This window comes from Anomaloglossus baeobatrachus, chromosome 6, assembly GCF_048569485.1.
Source record: "Anomaloglossus baeobatrachus isolate aAnoBae1 chromosome 6, aAnoBae1.hap1, whole genome shotgun sequence".
Classification (NCBI taxonomy): domain Eukaryota; kingdom Metazoa; phylum Chordata; class Amphibia; order Anura; family Aromobatidae; genus Anomaloglossus; species Anomaloglossus baeobatrachus.
In genome coordinates this window covers 510,788,596-510,808,402 of record NC_134358.1, presented here as the reverse complement: position 1 = coordinate 510,808,402, position 19,807 = coordinate 510,788,596, and the positions used below count along the sequence as shown (strand labels likewise).

The window sequence follows — 19,807 nt, the reverse complement described above, 5'->3', positions numbered from 1 at the left end:
CCAGAACCCAATATCGAGTGTCAGTGTGCATGGTCAACCTGCCCTCCATTCATTCCCTACAGGAGTGCGCTTGGCTTTCTCCAGCAGCCTTATAGCAAATAAATGGAGGCTCTGAAGCAGTCTGGTGGGTCCAAAGTTACCAGTTGGTGACGAAAATTCCTTGACCTGCTGATTGATCTGAGTATCAGCTGGGACACCAACCGTAAATAATACCCTGCTGGGTTAGTGGGTTAGTAGGTGACAACTTGTTTTCTCTGGATAAAGCCTTTAGGTGGCAAGCAAGAATCTTCTCTTATGCATCTATTTGTATCTATACAGGTTGCACATATATACTATACCAAAAAAGAAGAAAAACCAAACTAAAAGGGTCACTGAATATTATATCTTTATTAATACATGATTAAAATGCACACATAATAAAAAACACAGCTATTGACTAGAAAAAGGGGCGTCACAAAACCTGCATAGCATGTATAAATCATATACAATATGGTACAAAATATATGAGGCAAAGGGGTTAAGCTGGTGTCACACTAAGCGACAGCGACGACGACGTCGCTGTTACGTCACCATTTTCGGTGACGTAACAGCGACCTTGTAAGTCGCTGTTATGATCGCTGCTTAGCTGTCAAACACAGCAGAAGCAGCGATCATAACGTCGCTGTGCTACATGTGCAGAGAGCAGGGAGCCGCGCTTAGCGCTGGCTCCTTGCTCTCCTAGGTGCAGTACACATCGGGTTAATTAACCCGATGTGTGCTGCAGCTACATGTCACAGTGCAGAGAGTAGGGAGCCGCGCACACTGCTTAGCGCTGGCTCCTTGCTCTCCTTGCTACAGTATACATCGGGTTAATTACCCGATGCATACTGCAGCCACATGTCACAGTGCAGGAGCCGGCGCTGGCAGCAAGAGCGGAGGCTGGTAACCAGCGTAAACATCGGGTAACCAGGGAAAGGACTTCCCTTGGTTACCCGATGTTTACGCTGGTTACAGCTTACCGCAGCTGCCAGTGCCGGCTCCTGATCGCTTCATTTCGTCGCTCTCTCGCTGTCACACACAGCGATGTGTGTGTCACAGCGGGAGAGTGACGACCAAAAAATGAAGCTGGACATTCAGCAACGACCGGCGACCTCACAGCAGGGGCCAGGTCGTTGCTGGATGTCACACACAGCGACAGCGACGGGACGTCGCTGCAACGTCACAGAAAATGGTGACGTAGCAGCGACGTCGTTGTCGTCGTCGTTATGTGTGACACCAGCTTTAGTGTAAAAGGATTCAATCAGGATGAATAAATAAATAAGTAAACACAATACACAATTAAAGTGTCAAGTGCTAAAAAGTTGTGGCCAGGGGTCATGCCACAAGAATTAGAGTGAAATCAGCTGATAGTAGCCAGCAGGGTAACCATCATGGTAAAAATCCACAAGACACTAGACCAGAAGCCTAGGGGAAGGCGTCGCGTTACCATGAGGAGGCCGTGCTCTGTTACCTATTAGGTGAATATATCATTATACCACTATTTAGTGTTACTCTGTGCCGATTCTGACACTTTTACAATTATATGTTTTCTCCTACTGGTTGACACTGTCTTGACTTGAGCCGTCTCCTCTTTGAATCCTACCTGCTTTTGAGGCTTCTGGTTCAGTGTCTTGTGGATTTTTACCATGATGGTTACCCTGCTGGCTACTATCAGCTGAATCATCAGCTGATTTCACTCTAAAGGCCCCGTCACACTAAGCAACATCGCTAGCAACATCGCTGCTAACGAACAACTTTTGTGACGTTGCTAGCGATGTTGCTGTGTGTGACATCCAGCAACAACCTGGCCCCTGCTGTGAGGTCGTTGGTTGTTGCTGAATGTCCTGGGCCATTTTTTAGTTGTTGCTGTCCCGCTGTGAAGCACAGATCGCTGTGTGTGACAGCGAGACAGCAACAACTAAATGTGCAGGCAGCAGGAGCCGGCTTCTGCGGAGGCTGGTAACCAATGTAAACATCGGGTAACCAAGAAGCCCTGTCCTTGGTTACCCGATATTTACCTTTGTTACCAACCTCCGCTCTCACTGTCAGTGCCGACTCCTGCTCTGTGCACATGTAGCTGCAGCACACATCGGGTTAATTAACCCGATGTGTGCTGTAACTAGGAGAGCAGGGAGCCAGCGCTCAGTGTGCGCTGCTCCCTGCTCTCTGCACGTGTAGCTCCGTGTGGCGGTAACCAAGGTAAATATCGGGTTGGTTACCCGATATTTACCTTAGTTACCAAGCGCAGCATCTTCCACGCGGCGCTGGGGGCTTGTCACTGGTTGCTGGTGAGCTCACCAGCAACTTGTGTAGCGACGCTCCAGCGATCCCTGCCAGGTCAGGTTGCTGGTGGGATCGCTGGAGCGTCGCAGTGTGACAGCTCACCAGTAACCTCCTAGCAACTTACCAGCGATCCCTATCGTTGTTGGGATCGCTGGTAAGTTGCTTAGTGTGACTGGACCTTAATTCTTGGCCACAACTTTTTAGCACTTGACACTTTAATTGTGTATTGTGTTTACTTATTTATTTATTCATCCTGATTGAATCCTCACTAACCCCTTTGCCTCATATATTTTGTACCATATTGTATATGATTTATACATGCTATGCAGGTTTTTTGACGCCCCTTTTTCCAGTTAATAGCTGTGTTTTTTATTATGTGTGCATTTTAATCATGTATTAATAAAGATATAATATTCAGTGACTCTTTTAGTTCGGTTTTTCTTCTTTTTTGGTATAGTACTTTAATTCCCAATGGTCCTATTGATCCTATATCCCCACACTTTGAGAATATATTTATTGATTTTCATATTTAATATCTAATACTTATTAATGGCCCTGTGTGGTATGGATTTTATCCTCTAACTATTGAGGTTGCACATATGGTATGTTTTTCCCGGTCAAACACCAAAAAGATATAGGGCTTAATACATCAATGCGTTCATGCTAGAAATCTGGTGGAAAAGCTTTGAATAGTTGCAAAATGTATGTTTACGCCAGTCATGATAAGGAGTCATTATTGAGTCAGATGCTACTGATTCATTAAGAGGCACAAGTCTCTATTGCACGAGTGGTGTTCGCCCTCAATTGTGTCTCACCACAAATCTTACTCCAATCAGTGACTGGAGTAAGATTTGTCTAGACAAAAAAAGACTGTCAGCACTCCCAAAATTGCAATGTGAACGGGTGCATAACTGAACATGACAAAAAGACAGTTGCACTTTGAAATGCTAAAGTATGAATACCGAGAATATAAGAATGTAGATATGCATTACTGCTTAAGGAAATCTAGGAAAAAATTGAGATAGTTAGCATACAAAAATGGCCTTTTTCATATCTGCCCAGTAGCCACATCATGGCATACCTCGTATACTGGGTACCTACTCTGAACTGAAGCCTCTCTCTGGGTTTAAAATAAAAAGGAGGTTGTTTTTAAAGCCAGAGAGAGGCTTCAGTTCAGAATAGGTACCCAGTATATGAGGTATGCCTTGACGTGGCTACTGGGCAGATATGAAAAAGGCCATTTTTGTATGCTAAATATCTCAATTTTTTTCTAGATTTCTAGTGTTGAGCGGACCCGGATCCGCAAACTCCGGATCCGCACGATTTGAGCGCCCGATCCGAGTCCGACCAGTACCCGGGATTCGGGGTGCACGATCCGGATCCGTTTTTTGTTTTTTTTTCTTTTCTCTCTCTCTCTCTTCTCTCTCTCCTCTCTCTCTCTCTCTCTCTCTCTCTCTCTCTGTCTCTATCTCTCTCGGATCCGTATCGGATCCGGACTTCGGCGGCAACCCGATCCGGATCCGCCGGACCCGGATTATGACCGATCCGCTCAACTCTATAGATTTCCTTTAGCAGAGTGCATATCTATATTCTTACATTCACTGTATTCATACTTTACCATTTCAGAGTGTAACTGTCTTTTTTTGTCTTGGAGTAAGATTTGTGGAGCTGCCAGCCATCATAACTTTGACAAACAGCTGTCACCATGCCTCTGTTCTGCCACAGCTTTGCCCACTTTGTCTAAGCTGTGCCAAAAATGGAGTGAGAACACCAGAAGTAGCAACATTTTTGCATTGCACCAAAATGTTGTACCTTTTTGGAGCTTTTTACGCCAAAATAGCAGCATAAAAGTTTTGATAAATCGGGCCCATAAAGTCTTATTTTGTACTCATTAAACAAAGAAACTATATACTAGATTATATCTACCAGAACTTTCTAATATATATTAGAGACAGTAATTGAAAAAGCAACACGAAACCAAAGCGTAAAATATTCATGGTCCATTTGAATGCAACCTTTGTATGCATTTTCAGGTCTGGGGGTGTCAGGATCAGCAGCTTTTGCGGCACCGAGAGCTGTAATTCATAGTCATATTTGTTTGTGTTCTAGGAATTTGCAGATTCCATATATCATCTGGTAATACAAAAATTCCAGGGGCTTACAGAAAACATCTCCGTGTGCTCACGTCACAAAGCCCTTGCAGCAATCATCATGACCAGAGGTAAGGCTGTTTTACTACTGTGATTAACTAAGAATTTCTCATAACGATGATTACTGTACATAGCTCTCATTATCACAGCTTCAAGGCTATTTCTCCAATGTAAAGAGAATTTCAACCAAGAAATGTCTTCTCAACATATTGAAACAATTGCAAAGGTGATGCTCATTTTTTGTGTAATACATTGTAAAAGTGTAGATTTTACATTTCTGAGTACATAAGTGTAGTTATAAGGTTGGTATTATGAGTACTTGACACTGAAACTAAAGATAAAGAAAGGGACGGAGCAGAAAAAATGAGTAAAGGCCCACATGACAGGGCATGGTCCATGAGGGAATGTAAGGGGAGTAGTAGGGGACAGGGCAAAATGTGATGGGGAAGCAGAGTTGGACATGGGGAGTATATAAAGGAAAAGTCAGGGAAAAGAGACCATTCTTGGGTGCCCAAAGACTGGAGTCCTACCCATCCGCCCTCTTTTGGGAGTTCTTGAAAGCTTATACAAAAAAAAGGAAAAAGAAGTACAAGAGTTCTTTGGTCATGGTTGGGGGGTTGTTTTGGAGTTGGTAAAGTTGGTGGGGGCAGAGTGATATGGATAATTCCCCCCCCGGATGGAATTGAGGTTTTGGTGATTTGGCACTTAATGGGGCTCTGGATGGGGGTGTGCCCTGGGAGATGGTAGTTTGGGCCCCTTATTGTGGTATGATGCCCTCGAACTGGGAGTTCACAGCTGAGGATAAAACAGAGATACCTTGTAATTTGGTGGTATGTGCCAGATCTGGTAGCTTCAAGGACTTTCCCCCAATTTTGGTTATTTATATTGTTAATGTTAATTTATGTTAATAAAATTGCTGCTGTGGCCAAATTTATCCAAAGAAGGTGTAGTGTGCTTATTTATATAGTATAAGTGGCAAAGTGGGGTTATGGGTAAGTGAACATAAAAGGAAAAGGTATGGAATGGAGGAAATTGGGCCATACACTGTCATGTTCCATGTGTGCCAAGAAAGAACTTGGATAAAGAAAGTTAACACAAGCCCTTCAATTATCCAAACCAGATATTCAAGAGTTAACTCTAACCTAGACAATCCGGGTTGTCATAATTCTTGAATTCAAAGCTTATTCATGTAGGTGCAAATGATACGATACGATACGATACACTTTATTGATCCTGTGGGAAATTATGGTATCACAATTTTGATGAGTGTTATTCGCATTTTTGTTGCTGCATTTTATCAGTGCAAAATGAATGGAATTTATAGAAATCTCCTTCCCACTGTGCTCCTTTCCTATGCTGCATAAGTTGACCACTGGTGCGTTTTTCCAAGTCGCAACATGTCAATTCATCTTGCGGGTACACTGCGTTTTCAGTGCGTTTTTTCCCCATAGAAATACATTAGATGCGGAAAATTCGCAGGTAAAAAGACACCAAAAACGCATCTAAACAAAACATGTCCGGTATCAATACAGTTGGTTGAAACACAGGCAGCAGAACACATGGGAAGTAACCTAAAGCAAAGAGAACAACTTCTCAATCTCCAAAAACATATACTGACACACAAAAAATAAGATATAGCTAGATAGATGATAGAAATATATTCAATAGAATAGAGAGATAGATATCCTGCAACCCCCTTACATATTGTACAATTCCACCCTTTAGTACCTTAATGTGGCACTAATGGGTGTTTAGCCTGGTTTAACTTAATAAATAAATAATTTTAGAAAACAATGTGAGGTCTGCTTTATTTTTGATATCCAGCAAAGGTAAAGCAGACAGCTTGGGGCTGACAGTGTCAAGCTGGAAAGGTCAATGATTATTGAGCCCCTCCCAGCCTAAATATGCCAGCCCACAGCTGCCCCAGAGGTGGTACATCCCATTAGATGAACCAATTCTCAGTAGACCCAATATGTTGGTGGTGTAATGGAGCAGAGGATACCTTCCTACACATCTTTTGGGAGTGTAGTGAGTTGCAGCAATACTGAACAGCAGTGAGTCAGATTATCCGCAAAATAACGGGGTATGTGGGAGAAATGGGGCTGGCATTATACCTTCTTCAGCACAGCGAAATGTCGGCTTCTGCATACAAATGTCTGCTCTTGAGATTTCTAATAATGGTGGCCCGCTCGTGTGTGCCTCTTAACTGGAGGAAAGTTACCTGTCCCACCGTGTGACGGTGGATTGAGAGGGTTAACGACATTATGCATATGGAGGACCTGACATCTTTGATCCATGACACTTATGACAAGTTCTGGGCCACCTGGTACTATTGGCTCGACTTCCAACAGACAGACAAATATAAGGAGGCACTGAGATAAACGGAAAGAGATACCTTGTGGATGAATGTGTGCAGAGGGATGGCACTTGCCCCAACCCCCCTTCCTCCCCTCACAGACCCCTCCCTTTTTCTTTTTTTTCCCCCTTATTCTCATTCTCTGCTCTCCCCATCGTTCGTCCCTTCTCTGTTCCCTCGCTATATCTCTATTTTCTATGATTTTTCCTTTTTTATTCTCTCCCCTTCGGTTGGGCTGTTTTGTCTTCCAACCGCTGGGGAATTGGAGGCTGTCGTAGCTCAATAAAAACTTTTGACAGTCCAGTTTATATCTTGTTTTACCTAAAATGGTTTGCATTCTTCTATGTACAATATATCTATCTCTGTGGTTTACATTTTGTTTACTGATGTCAAGTTAGATAATGAATAATAATAATAATTAATAATAATAAAAAGATGAACCATTTCTGGTGCTTTGCCTGGCTCTTACTGATGCCCTGGTGCGGTGTCAATCGGGGTACTTTAATACTTTTGGGGTTGATGTCAGCTGTGAATTGACAGCTGGCATTAAGCTCAGGAGTTAATAATGGAGAGATGTCTATCAGACACCCACATTACTAACCCTGTTCGTGAAAAGAAAAACCACACACACAAAAATACTTTATTTGAACAAACACTCCCCCGCACCCACACATTCCCTGGTTCACCATTTTGGTCCTCCATAGTCCAAAGATTCCGACATGTTCCTCAAATAGAAACCTAAAAAACATAAAAAGAGAGAAATAAAAACAAGACATTGTCACTCGTTCACCAAATTTGCACGACGTTCCTCGATTACCTCGATTTTTTCTCGTTATGCCGTGTAATGATTAGATACACTGATTTGACAAATTGATAGATCAGACATTTTTGAATGCTGCAATACCATATATGTGTATTTTTAATGAGGCCAAAGGGGGGTGATCTGAACGTTTGTGTTTTTTTATGTTTCTAATATTTTGCAAACTTTTTTTTTTTTTACTTTATACTGTACTTAATAGTCTCCTTAGGAGACTTGAAGCTGCAATCATCCGATCGCCTATGCTATACAGAGCAGTGTATCAGCATCAGTTTCGGCACCGCTCTGTATAGCAGAAATCACAATCTCCTATGAATACCAACCATGGACAGGCATGCTTAGGAGGATTGTCATGACGGGCACGGGGGTCTGCTGAAGACCCCTGGTTGTCATGACAACCCATCGGCACGTGATGGGCGGGATCAATGAGTCTCTTCCGGTCTGTGCATGTTAAGTGCCGCTGACAGTGATTGACAGCAGCATTTAACTGGTTGATAGCTGCAGTTTGAGCGCATACTAAATCAGCCATTAAGTGTTGAGAAAGATGTGGGCTCAGTGTGTGTAGCTATACGTGATCAGTCGTGAAGGGGTTAAGAAAGGACAAAAGTATCTGGAAGATTTAACTACTTTCTCGTTTTTTTCCCCAACTTCCAGTCTGTTTCTAAGAGCTGGATAGATAGATGGATAGATAGATGGATAGATAGAGGGATAGATAGAGGGATAGATAGAGGGATAGATAGAGGGATAGATAGAGGGATAGATAGATAGATAAATAGATAGAGGGATAGATAGATAGATAGATAGATAGATAGATAGAGGGATAGAGGGATAGATAGATAGATAGATAGATAGATAGATTAGATAGAGGGATAGATAGATAAATAGATAGAGGGATAGATAGAGGGATAGATAGAGGGATAGATAGATAGATAGATAGATAGAGGGATATATAGAGGGATAGATAGAGGGATATATAGAGGGATAGATAGATAGACAGATAGATAGATATAGTATAGATAGATATAAAAAGATATAGATAGATGGATAGTTGGATAGATGGATAGATAGATTCTAGATAGATGGATAGATAGATAGAGGGATAGATAGATAAATAGATAGAGGGATAGATAGATAAATAGATAGAGGGATAGAGGGATAGATAGATAGATAGATAGATAGATAGATAGATAGATAGATTAGATAGAGGGATAGATAGATAAATAGATAGAGGGATAGATAGATAAATAGATAGAGGGATAGATAGATAGATAGAGGGATATATAGAGGGATAGATAGAGGGATATATAGAGGGATAGATAGATAGATAGACAGATAGATAGATATAGTATAGATAGATATAAAAAGATATAGATAGATGGATAGTTGGATAGATGGATAGATAGATTCTAGATAGATGGATAGATAGATAGATAGATAGATAGAATGATAGATAGATAGATAGATAGAGGGATAGATAAGTTTTGATATTCTCAGAAGGAAATGAATTCACGTTCCTTTTTATTTCATTTTCTTTTATTTGGCTTCAATTTCTAAGTATGATTTACCACTGCCATCAGAATACCCTGACAATATCAGAATTGAATTTTTCAGGGCAGGGGAAATAATAAATGTCATCCATTTCCACTTAATGTTGATTTACAATGTTTCTCCCTTTAACAACCATAAAATACTCCTCAGTACAGCTAGTCGTGTCTGTGATACAGTGTATTGTAATAAATGTTTGGTGGGTAAAGTAAAAGTAATGAATATTGATTATGAGGATGATTGGTGATTTATAAGATGCTGCTTGGATTTATGGGGTTGGTAATATGATTGGAAGAGAAGTGTAATGAATGTCCAGTGTGTATCTGGGAATCTCAGCACTTTTGTATCACTGTTCTAAATACACAAAGAAAAGGCTTACATGTCTCCTATGGATTGAAGGGTTCTCTTCTCTTGATCTTCGTTTTTAAACAATGTTTCTTTTTTCATGTGATATGTATTGCATCCTATTACCTTTAAAGTGAACGGCAGAAAGTTGTAACACCAAACACACTCCATGGAACGATGTGGAGCCGTTTCTGAGAGAACAAACAGACCAATTTAGACAAACTATTTTTGCTAATCTATGATGCACCTTTTAAAATTCATTTATTGTAAATTTAAAAAAAAAGAAGTGTAAATTCTTCTGCCTTGAGATATAATAAAATATGTATATATACAGGTGCACCTCAATAAATTATGATATCATCAAAAAGTTAATAAAAAGTACAGCAAATGCATTCCATACTTGGTCGGGGCTCCTTTTGCATGAATTACTGCATCAATGCGGCGTGGCATGGAGGTGATCAGCCTGTGGCACTGCTGAGGTGTTATGGAAGCCCAGATTGCTTTGATAGCAGCCTTCACCTTATCTGCATTGTTGGGTCTGGTGTCTCTCATCTTCCTCTTGACAATACCTAAACCCCATAGACAAAACCTCTCTATGGGGTTTAGGTCAGGTGAGGTTGCTGGCCAATAAATCACAGTGATACTGTGGTTATTAAACCAGGTATTGGTACTTTTGGCAGTGTGAACAGGTGCCAAGTCCTACTGGAAAATGAAATTTTCATCTCCAAAAAGCTTATTGGCAGAGGAAAGCATGAAGTGCTCTAAAATTTCCTGGTAGACGGCTGTGCTGACTTTGGATTTTAATAAAACACAGTGGACCTACATCAGCAGATGACATGGCTCCCCAAACCATCACTGATTATGGAAACTTCACACTAGACCTCAAGCAGCTTGTATTGTGGCCTCCACTCTTCCCCCAGACTCTGGGACCTTGATTTCCAAATGAAAAGGCAAAACTTACTTTTATCTGAAAACAACACCTTGGACACTGAGCAACAGTTCAGTTCTTTTTCTCCTTGGCGAAGGTAAGACACTTCTGGCATTGTCTATTGGTAATGCGTGGCTTGACACAAGGAGTGCAACACTTGTAGCCCATGTCCTTGATGCGTCTGTGTGTGGTGGCTCTTGAAGCACTGACTCCAGCAGCAGTCCACTCTTTGTGAATCTCCCCCAAATTTGTAAATGGACTTTTCTTAACAATCCTATCAAGGCTGTGGTTATCCCGGTTGCTTGTGCACCTTTTTCTACCACACTTTTTCCTTCCACTCAACTTCCTATTAATATGCTTGGATACAGCACTCTGTGAACAGCCAGCTTCTTTAGCAATGACCTTTTGTGGATTACCCTCCTTGTAGAGTGTGTCAACGATTGCCTTCTGGATATGTCAAGTTAGTAGTCTTCCACATGATGGTATAGCCTACTGAACCAGACTAATGGACCATTTTAAACACTTAGGAAGCCTTTGCAGGGTTTTGTGTTAATTATTCTAAGTTTCTGAGATAATGACTTTTGGGTTTTCATTGGCTGTAAGTCATAATCATCAACATTAACAGAAATAAACACTTGAAATAGATCCCTCTGTGTGTAATGACTCTATATAATATGTGCGTTTCTCTTTTTGTATTGAATTACTGAAATAAATTAACTTTTTGATGATATTCTAATTTATTGAGGCGCACCTGTATACATGAATATATATATACATATATATATACGGTATATACATATATATGTATATATATATACATACATATATATATATATATACATATATATATATATATAATGAGATGTCAAGGCACAAAAATGAACAATTTTTTTTAAACTTCTGAGAAATTAATTTTAAAGGGTGCAGTATATATAATATCCAGTATATACACACTGATTATTTTTTTAATTAGTTACTAAAATGAAAGTAAATGAACAAAAGAGGAATCTAAATCGAATCAAAATTTGTGGTGACCGCACTTTGCCTTCAAGACCGCATCAAAGCAACAATTTTTCTAGATACACTTGCAAATGGTTTTTGAAAGTACTCATCAGAGAGCTTGTTCCAAACACCTTGAAGAGCTAACCACAGAGCTTCTGAAGTTGTATTCTTGCACAAATCCTTTTTCCTCTTCAAGTAATCCCAAAATCCTCCACGGTCACTCTCAATGTGCGCTGCCAGGTTGTTTACTAAGGCATTGCTCAACAATTTACACATTTCCAGCCACATTCCAACTAGTTGTAGTTGTCTTCATTCAATTCATTTGTATTGAGTACATCAAGTCAGAGAGTGGGCAAAAGTATGCAAATCATACACCCCCTGCTCTTGCCAGCAATGTCAGAGAATCCTGATAGCGTGCGTTGCGTAAGCTGTGCAGATTCAGAAATCTACAATGTGAAAGAGGGACTACAGACTTTCATCCCAAAACTGGACAACTACTATAGTACATGATATATATATATATATATATATATATATATATATATATATAAAAATCATTAATCTGGGGGTGCTCCATATTTTATTAGATAAAAAGGTGATAGGTATTCTAAATATCCATAAATAAATAATAAATAAATAGTAAATATCCACTCTTGAATTTTATTTAATTTATATTGAAAAGAGGAAACCCTTTGGGTTCAGAGACGTCTTAATATTAGCAGATGGGTGAAGCAGATTGATATCTACATTTCTGTAAAAAGATTGAGTCTAACTTGTAATTAGAGAAGAATGAACCTAAACAGTGAAGTTCGGCATTCGTACCGAACATGGATTTTACAAAAAAATCAGTGTTCGAGTTCAGAGTTCGGGTGCTTTACATATTCAACTACTCACTTGAGCATCACTGTGCTCAGGTAGATTTGGTTCTCGCTTGTAGTGTTTGAATACCTGTTACTGAGGGTAAAATCAGCGTTATTGAATGTAGTGTGTGGTAAATAAAAGCCTTCCCTCCCCTGGACGTGATCTGTTTATGGCTGGCTGTATGTGGACGTGGACCCGAACTGCCCAATCAGTGACTTCCAATGGGGTTCACGTCAAGTACAGGTCCAAAACCAAACTTTATCTAAAGTCCAGTTGAAACCGCCAAACTGAACTTTAATGGGACAGTTTGTGTCTACTTGTAACTTATTGCTTGAGGACCCTATTCTGGGCTTAGAAGTAAAGATGAGCGAACTCGGTGTTTGATGTTCGTACCGAAAATAGAGTTTTGGTATTTTACGTATGCAAACTACTCACACAACATTGCTGTGCTCAGGTACACTTGGTGCTCAGCCCAGTGCAAGCCACTTGTAGTGTTTCAGAGTCTCACACTGGGGGTAACAACATCGTGATCAGACGTAGTGTGTACCAAAAAAAAAAATTAAAAACCCTGCCAACAACCGCCCCTAGAAGTGTTCTGTTTATGGCTAGCTGTATATGGGCGAAGACCCAACTGCCCAATTAGTGACTTCCATTTTGGTTCCGGTCAAGTCTGTATCCCAAACCAAACTTTATGTAAAGTCTGGCTGCACCCGCCGAACTGAACTTCCACTGGTCCGCTCATCTCTACTTAGGAGTCCAGAGGGTGATGTATCTCAGCCTAGTCTATAGAATTATGCATATAGAGATAGCAGTCAATCATTGAGTGACACTGCCCAATAAACGTATTAGCTGGGGAAAAGCTAAGATCTCAATCAATAAAATAATCTTAAAGTAATTTTCTCAGATCCTTCTGGTCTATAACACGATGCTGGCAAATCTCCTTCTTCAGGTTCAGGTTCTCTTTAAAATTTAAAGGGAATCTGTCATCCACTTCATCCTGCCCAAACCAAGGATAGCATGAAATCTATGAAGACTCTGTCTCTTAAATAACAAGCTGGGGAAGTCACTGTTGAACGTCTACTTTTACCCTATCATCATCTTGATTCACAGGGCTCTCCCTAAGAACTATCAGATGAGCTTAACTAGGCAGGGAGAAGCCGGATGGAGTCTTTCCTTCGTTTTCCAAGCTATGGTTCTTTAAGAAACTACAAAGTTATGAAAGCGGCTTTTCAGGGTTAGAAAAACCCAACATAATCAATGGACAAGTGGTAAAGAAGCCATGGTTTTCTAACATTGGGTACTGATGCATTATATAGCATAAGAAAGTTTACACAAGACAATGGACTGCCGGGAATGAAAACCAGCTTAAAAGTCATCCCATTGGACGAACAACGTTTTTGCTCGTTCGGCACATGGCTGCCAATAATCGGGAAAGGAGCGTTCCAAGGAAAATTAGTTCACGATTATCAGGCAGCTTTTAGCATTTGTCACAATCAATTTGTGGTTCTTCTACCACAAATACACAAAATGAAAGGTATATATTATAATATTTTACATTATTATGCAGATATGAAATGATCTTGTAATCATATATATCAGGAGGCTCCTCTTACCAATATACAACATCATCTAGTAACAGTCAGTGATAAAAGTGCATTATTTTGTGTGTGTATATATATATATATATATATATATATATATATATATATAAATAAATATATATATATATATATATATATATATATATATATATATATATATATATATATAATGTGTGTGTGTTGTAAAAATAGCACTGCGCCTCACTTGTAAAATAGCAGTACATCATTAGTAACGTCAGCGCACTTAGGCTGGTGAGGGCAAAGGAAATTGCCCACTAAGAGGGGGCTGGTACTTAAATGTGAACTTTCGGCAGCGGTCACAATATAGTTGGTGCTGCTAGAGTGCTTGTAGGCTTCAGGATTGTAAATTGCACATTATCTCAGTATGGGGAAAGTTTTAATGCAATCTTGTCATATTTATCTTCAGAGCTGCAGGAGGTGCTGCAAACCAAACCCATTTAATCGAAGAGTTACAAAGGCATTTTGGCTACATCCGGTTTTATGATGTGTTGGTTTTGTTTAATACTCAGTGACTTTATATTACTGGATTAATCACCCTAATCAATGTAGAGATATAATAATGAATGATAGTCCAAATCAAATAGGACTGTAGATAAAGGGGCTTCAAATACCATGTTGGGGGATATTTACTAAGCTAAAGACGATGATGAAAACTGCATCAAAACTGGCAAACTCACCTTGCACCCCACATTTACTTAGTGATTTGTATAGCATTGTCTACATTTCTTGTCCTTTGTAAAGAAAAAAAAAACCTGTCATTCAGACATCCATATTGCACATACATGTTATATGCATTATTTTCATGGTTACCACTCACTCCCATTATAATCTATGGTACTAATTCAGATGTCCATTTTTTTTCCAGTATCATAGATGAAAATGGATCCTTGAAAAACATATACAGCACACGGATGATGTCCATGTGCCTCCATGTGCACTCCGTATTGCCTCTTAAGTAGTCATGGGCAGACCCAGACTGTAAAAGTCCAGATCCGCACGGTTTCAAATGTACCAGAGTGCCTGACCCGGGTCCGGAATTCTCAGGGAATTCTGGGTATTGATCCGTATCTGTAAACTCGGGAAATAAAAAAAACAAAAAAAAACAGGCAAAATAAAGAAAATAGGAATGAAGCAAGCGCTTCATACTTACCGAGTCTCTGGCACAGCTGTAATCGCTCCCACGGCCGCTCATTCACCTCCAGGGCAACTCCTTATCCTTCATTACATATGCATTGCTTCCCCCGCCCACCAGCGCCTGTGATTGCTTGCAGTCAGATGTGCCCCAAGCCTGTGTGACAGCGTGTCTGATGCTTCAATCACAGACCCTGTCTGCGGGTCTATATCATACAGTAAAAATAAATTAAAAAATTGGCATGGTCCCCTCATATTATGGTACCCAGCACAGATAAAGCATACGGCTACAGGCAGCAAACCCCAGTCATGCGCTTATCTTGGCTGTGTATCAAAAAATGGGAAACTGCATGCGGCTTTTTTAAAATTATTTCAGTAAATAATTTTAAAAACCGGCTTGCGGTGCCCATCAGCTTTGATACCAAACCATGATAAAACCTAACAGCTGGGGGCTGGTATTCTTAGACTGGGAAGACCAGTGCTTATTGCCCCCCCAGCCTAAAAATAGCAGCCTGCAATCGCCCAGAATTGTCGCATCCATTAGATGCAACAATCCCAGCTCTTCCTGATTGCCTTGGTGCAGTAACAGTGGGGGTAATAAGGGGTCAATCGCAACTCACAGCTGCCAATAAGCTCTATATTAGTGATGGGGAGGTTCTATGAGATACCCCATTACTAATCTGTAAGTGAAGGTAAACAAATACAAACACCAAAAAAATCCTAGATTTGGAATAAAAGACAAAAAACCTCTTTCAGCACTTTATTAACCCCAAAAATAACCCTGCAGGTCTGTTGTAATACACATCGTCTTACGACCATTTCACCTCTGCTATATCTGAAGCTCACAGTGAGCGCCATAGAACATGTCCGTCCATTGTGAGCTTCAGGCAAAGACTGAGTGAGTTGCGTAGTCAGCAGTGACATCACTCAGGTAAGTTGCGGGCACAGCTGGAGGCCACATGGCCTTCCACCTGTGACTGCAGGTCGCCTGATCTCAGGTTACCTCAGTACAGTCAGTGACCTCACTTCAGATGGGGTCACTGAGGTTAATGAAGTACACTGAGGTCAAGTTACCTGCGCAACACTGATTAGGCAGCATGATAATTGCACAGGTGTGCCTTAGGCAGGCCACTTTAGAATGTGCAGTTTTATCACACAGCACAATGCTGCAGATGCTACAAGTTTTGATGGAGTGAGTAATTGGCTGACTGCACGAATGTCCACCAGAGCTGCTGCCATGAATTGAATGTTCATTTATCTATGATAAGCAGTCTCCAAAGGTGTTTCAGAGAATTTGGCAATACATCCATTCGGTCTAACAACCATAGACCACGTGTAGCCACACCAGCCCAGGACTTCCACATCCAGCATTTTCACCTCCAAGATCATCTGGGACCAGCCACCCGGACAGCGGCTGCAACAATTGTTGTATACCCAAAGAATTTCTGCATTAGCTGTCATAAACCGTCTCAAGGAAGCTCATCTGCTGCTCATCGTCCTCATCGGGGTCTCCATCTGACTGCAGGTCGTTGTAACTAACTTGAGTGGGCAAATGCTCACATTCGATGTTTTCTTTCGAGAGGTGTTCTTTTCATGAATGAATCCAAGTTTTCAATGTACAGGGCAGATGGCATACTGACAAATGGTGGTCACACCAGAAACTGACAGGTTTTCTGAGTCTCTCCCACACCCTGGGCCCTCCCAATATTGTAAAACTGCACATTTTAGAGTGGCCTTTTATTGTGGCCAGCCTAAGGCACACCTGTGCAATAATCCTACGTTTAAACAGCATCCTGTGAGGTGGATGAATTTTCTCAGCAAAGGAGAAGTAATCACTAACGCAGATTTAGAGAAATTTGTCAAAAATATATGAGAAAAGAGGCCTTTTATGTAAATAGAAAAAGTCTTAAGGCCGCTTTACACGCAACGACATCGCTAATGCGATGTCATTGGGGTCACGGAATTCGTGACGCACATCCGGCCTCGTTAGCGACGTTGTTGCATGTGACACCTACGAGCGACCGCTAACGATCAAAAATACTCACCTTATCGTTGCTCGTTGACATGCTGTTCAGTTCTATCAGAAAAATACCCATTCACTTTGAGTGACAAAGAGGAATTTTTTTTTTTTTTTTTTTTTTTTTTTAAAAAAATTAATTACTTTATTTGGATATTAAAAAAGGGGGTCCTTTGACCCAAACATACAAAACACCAAAACATGAACAACAATAATACATAAGACAAAAGACAATAGGTAGTCTCACCCACTTCAGTGGGGACAAATAGAGACGTTTCTATAGAGTGGATATCCACCAATAATTTCACCTGAGAGAAGGTCAAAACTCAGAGAGGCGGGTGAATCTGTATTCTCTCCCTAATCTTCCCCTCAAAAAAGTCCTTACCTAACAATGGAGCACATCCTAAGTTTTACGATGCCCCCATTCCTCGGCGGCTTGCCCTTAGCAGACCCTCCTCTATCCCTCTTGAATACAAATAATAACGTCTCAAAAAGTGGTGAGTACCACCATTATCTCTGGCACATCCACATTAACAAGGTTTTTACTGGTAGAGGCAAACAGTAATTATGAGGAAGAAACTGTTCTTCAATGATCATCCTCAATAGCTTGCTTAGAAAATGACCCTGTACTCCTGAGATATATAACAGCTCATAAATATCAATAATTCAGAGATATGGAAATAATCCACTTATCTTCCAAATCTGTCTTCTAGGTGCCTAGAGACCACCAAAAAAAAAAATTTCTTTAAACCGAGTCCATGTGATTACATTTCATCTTCACATAATCTCGTCATGTCTTGCCCATCATGATCTTTGATCCAGAGTCAATGTAATTTTTTCAATTTTTCAAGAACTCATTTAATAACTCTCATCTCATCTCAACGCGTTTCGCTCCATACACAATAGCCGACGGAGCTCATCAGGAGATTTTTTTCATTTTTCAAAGAAGCATAATAGCCTGTTACAACGAAATCAATATCAGAGTCAAAAACACAAATTCATAATCTTTTAAATCCAAAAAACCTAATAGTACATATAATAGGAGAAGAAGCTAATCCCCAGCAAGACAACCCCCATTTTTTATATATATATATAACCAACATATTAACTCATGTTTTAGATAGACCAGTCATAGATGTAAAGCATTTATCTTAGGCGTTCAAGCCTCCAGGGTCAGAGCAGTGTCACACACTATTGCTCTGACACTGGGGTATAAGTATATATATATATATATAAGACCAACAAATTAACTCATATTTAGATAAACCAGTAATAGATATAAATCATTTACCTTAGATGTTCAAGCCTCCAGGGTCAGAGCGGTGTGACACACTATTGCTCTGACACTGGGGTATAAATATATATATATATATATATATATATATATATATAAGACCAACAAATTAGCTCATATTTAGATAAACCAATAATAGATATAAATCATTTACCTTAGATGTTCAAGCCTCCAGGGTCAGAGCGGTGTAACACACTATTGCTCTGACACTGGGGTATAAATATATATATATATATATATATATATATATAAGACCAACAAATTAGCTCATATTTAGATAAACCAATAATAGATATAAATCATTTACCTTAGATGTTCAAGCCTCCAGGGTCAGAGCGGTGTAACACACTATTGCTCTGACACTGGGGTATAAATATATATATATATATATATATATATATATAAGACCAACAAATTAGCTCATATTTAGATAAACCAATAATAGATATAAATCATTTACCTTAGATGTTCAAGCCTCCAGGGTCAGAGCGGTGTAACACACTATTGCTCTGACACTGGGGTATAAATATATATATATATATATATATATATATATATATAAGACCAACAAATTAGCTCATATTTAGATAAACCAATAATAGATATAAATCATTTACCTTAGATGTTCAAGATTCCAGGGTCAGAGCGGTGTAACACACTATTGCTCTGACACTGGGGTATAAATATATATACATATATATATACATAAGAACAGCATATTAACTCATCTTTAGATAAACCAGTAATAGATGTGAATCATTTACCTTAGGTGTTCAAGCCTCCAGGGTCAGAGCGGTGTGACACACCATTACTCTGACACAGGGGTTTAAATAGTGTAGAACCCTCCCTTTTCCATCCACATGACCTAATCCTGGTCACTCTATTGGACAGGGGTTACACAGGTTATAAACACCAAAGTCAACAAGTCAGTCTGTTAATAGCTGGTATACACATGTCTCAGCCAAATCGCCACAATCGCAAGCTTCTTAACATTAGCCAATTTTATCTAGTACTTTTATTTAAACAAAATCAGAGAGAATCGCCATGTACACGGCGCCTGCGCATTAGCTCCAGCCAAACCAGGAAGTACCAGGTGAAACGCACAATGCGTTCCACCTACTGCGCATGCGCCAAAGTAAAAGGCCAATGCGCATGCGTCCAGACGTCTAATGCGCCGTAAACCCAGTGCACTTAGTCACATCCGGACCAGGAAATCCTTAGTGGAACGCACAATGCGCTCCACCTGCTGCCCATGCGTTAAAATTAAAGGCCACTGCGCATGCGTCCAGGAATCTAATAGTGCTAACAGCCCAGCGTTTTTATTTATAATAGATTTGTAGAAGCAGCCAGGCTCCAATAGTAGGGCTATCTACTATTAAATCCCAGATGAACGGTAGTATTTATATCTGCCCATAATCTATTTTACAGATATAATGCC

General features: G+C 40.1%; 1 protein-coding gene across 1 annotated transcript in view; it reads left to right on the top strand.

The window, feature by feature from the left end:
- Positions 1–19,807, top strand: part of ADARB2 (adenosine deaminase RNA specific B2 (inactive)) — a 998,136-nt gene that overhangs the window by 799,544 nt on the left and 178,785 nt on the right. The window contains exon 6 of the mRNA XM_075315471.1: positions 4,411–4,522. Coding sequence (XP_075171586.1) covers positions 4,411–4,522 — 112 coding nt within the window. The remainder of the gene's footprint in view (positions 1–4,410; positions 4,523–19,807) is intronic.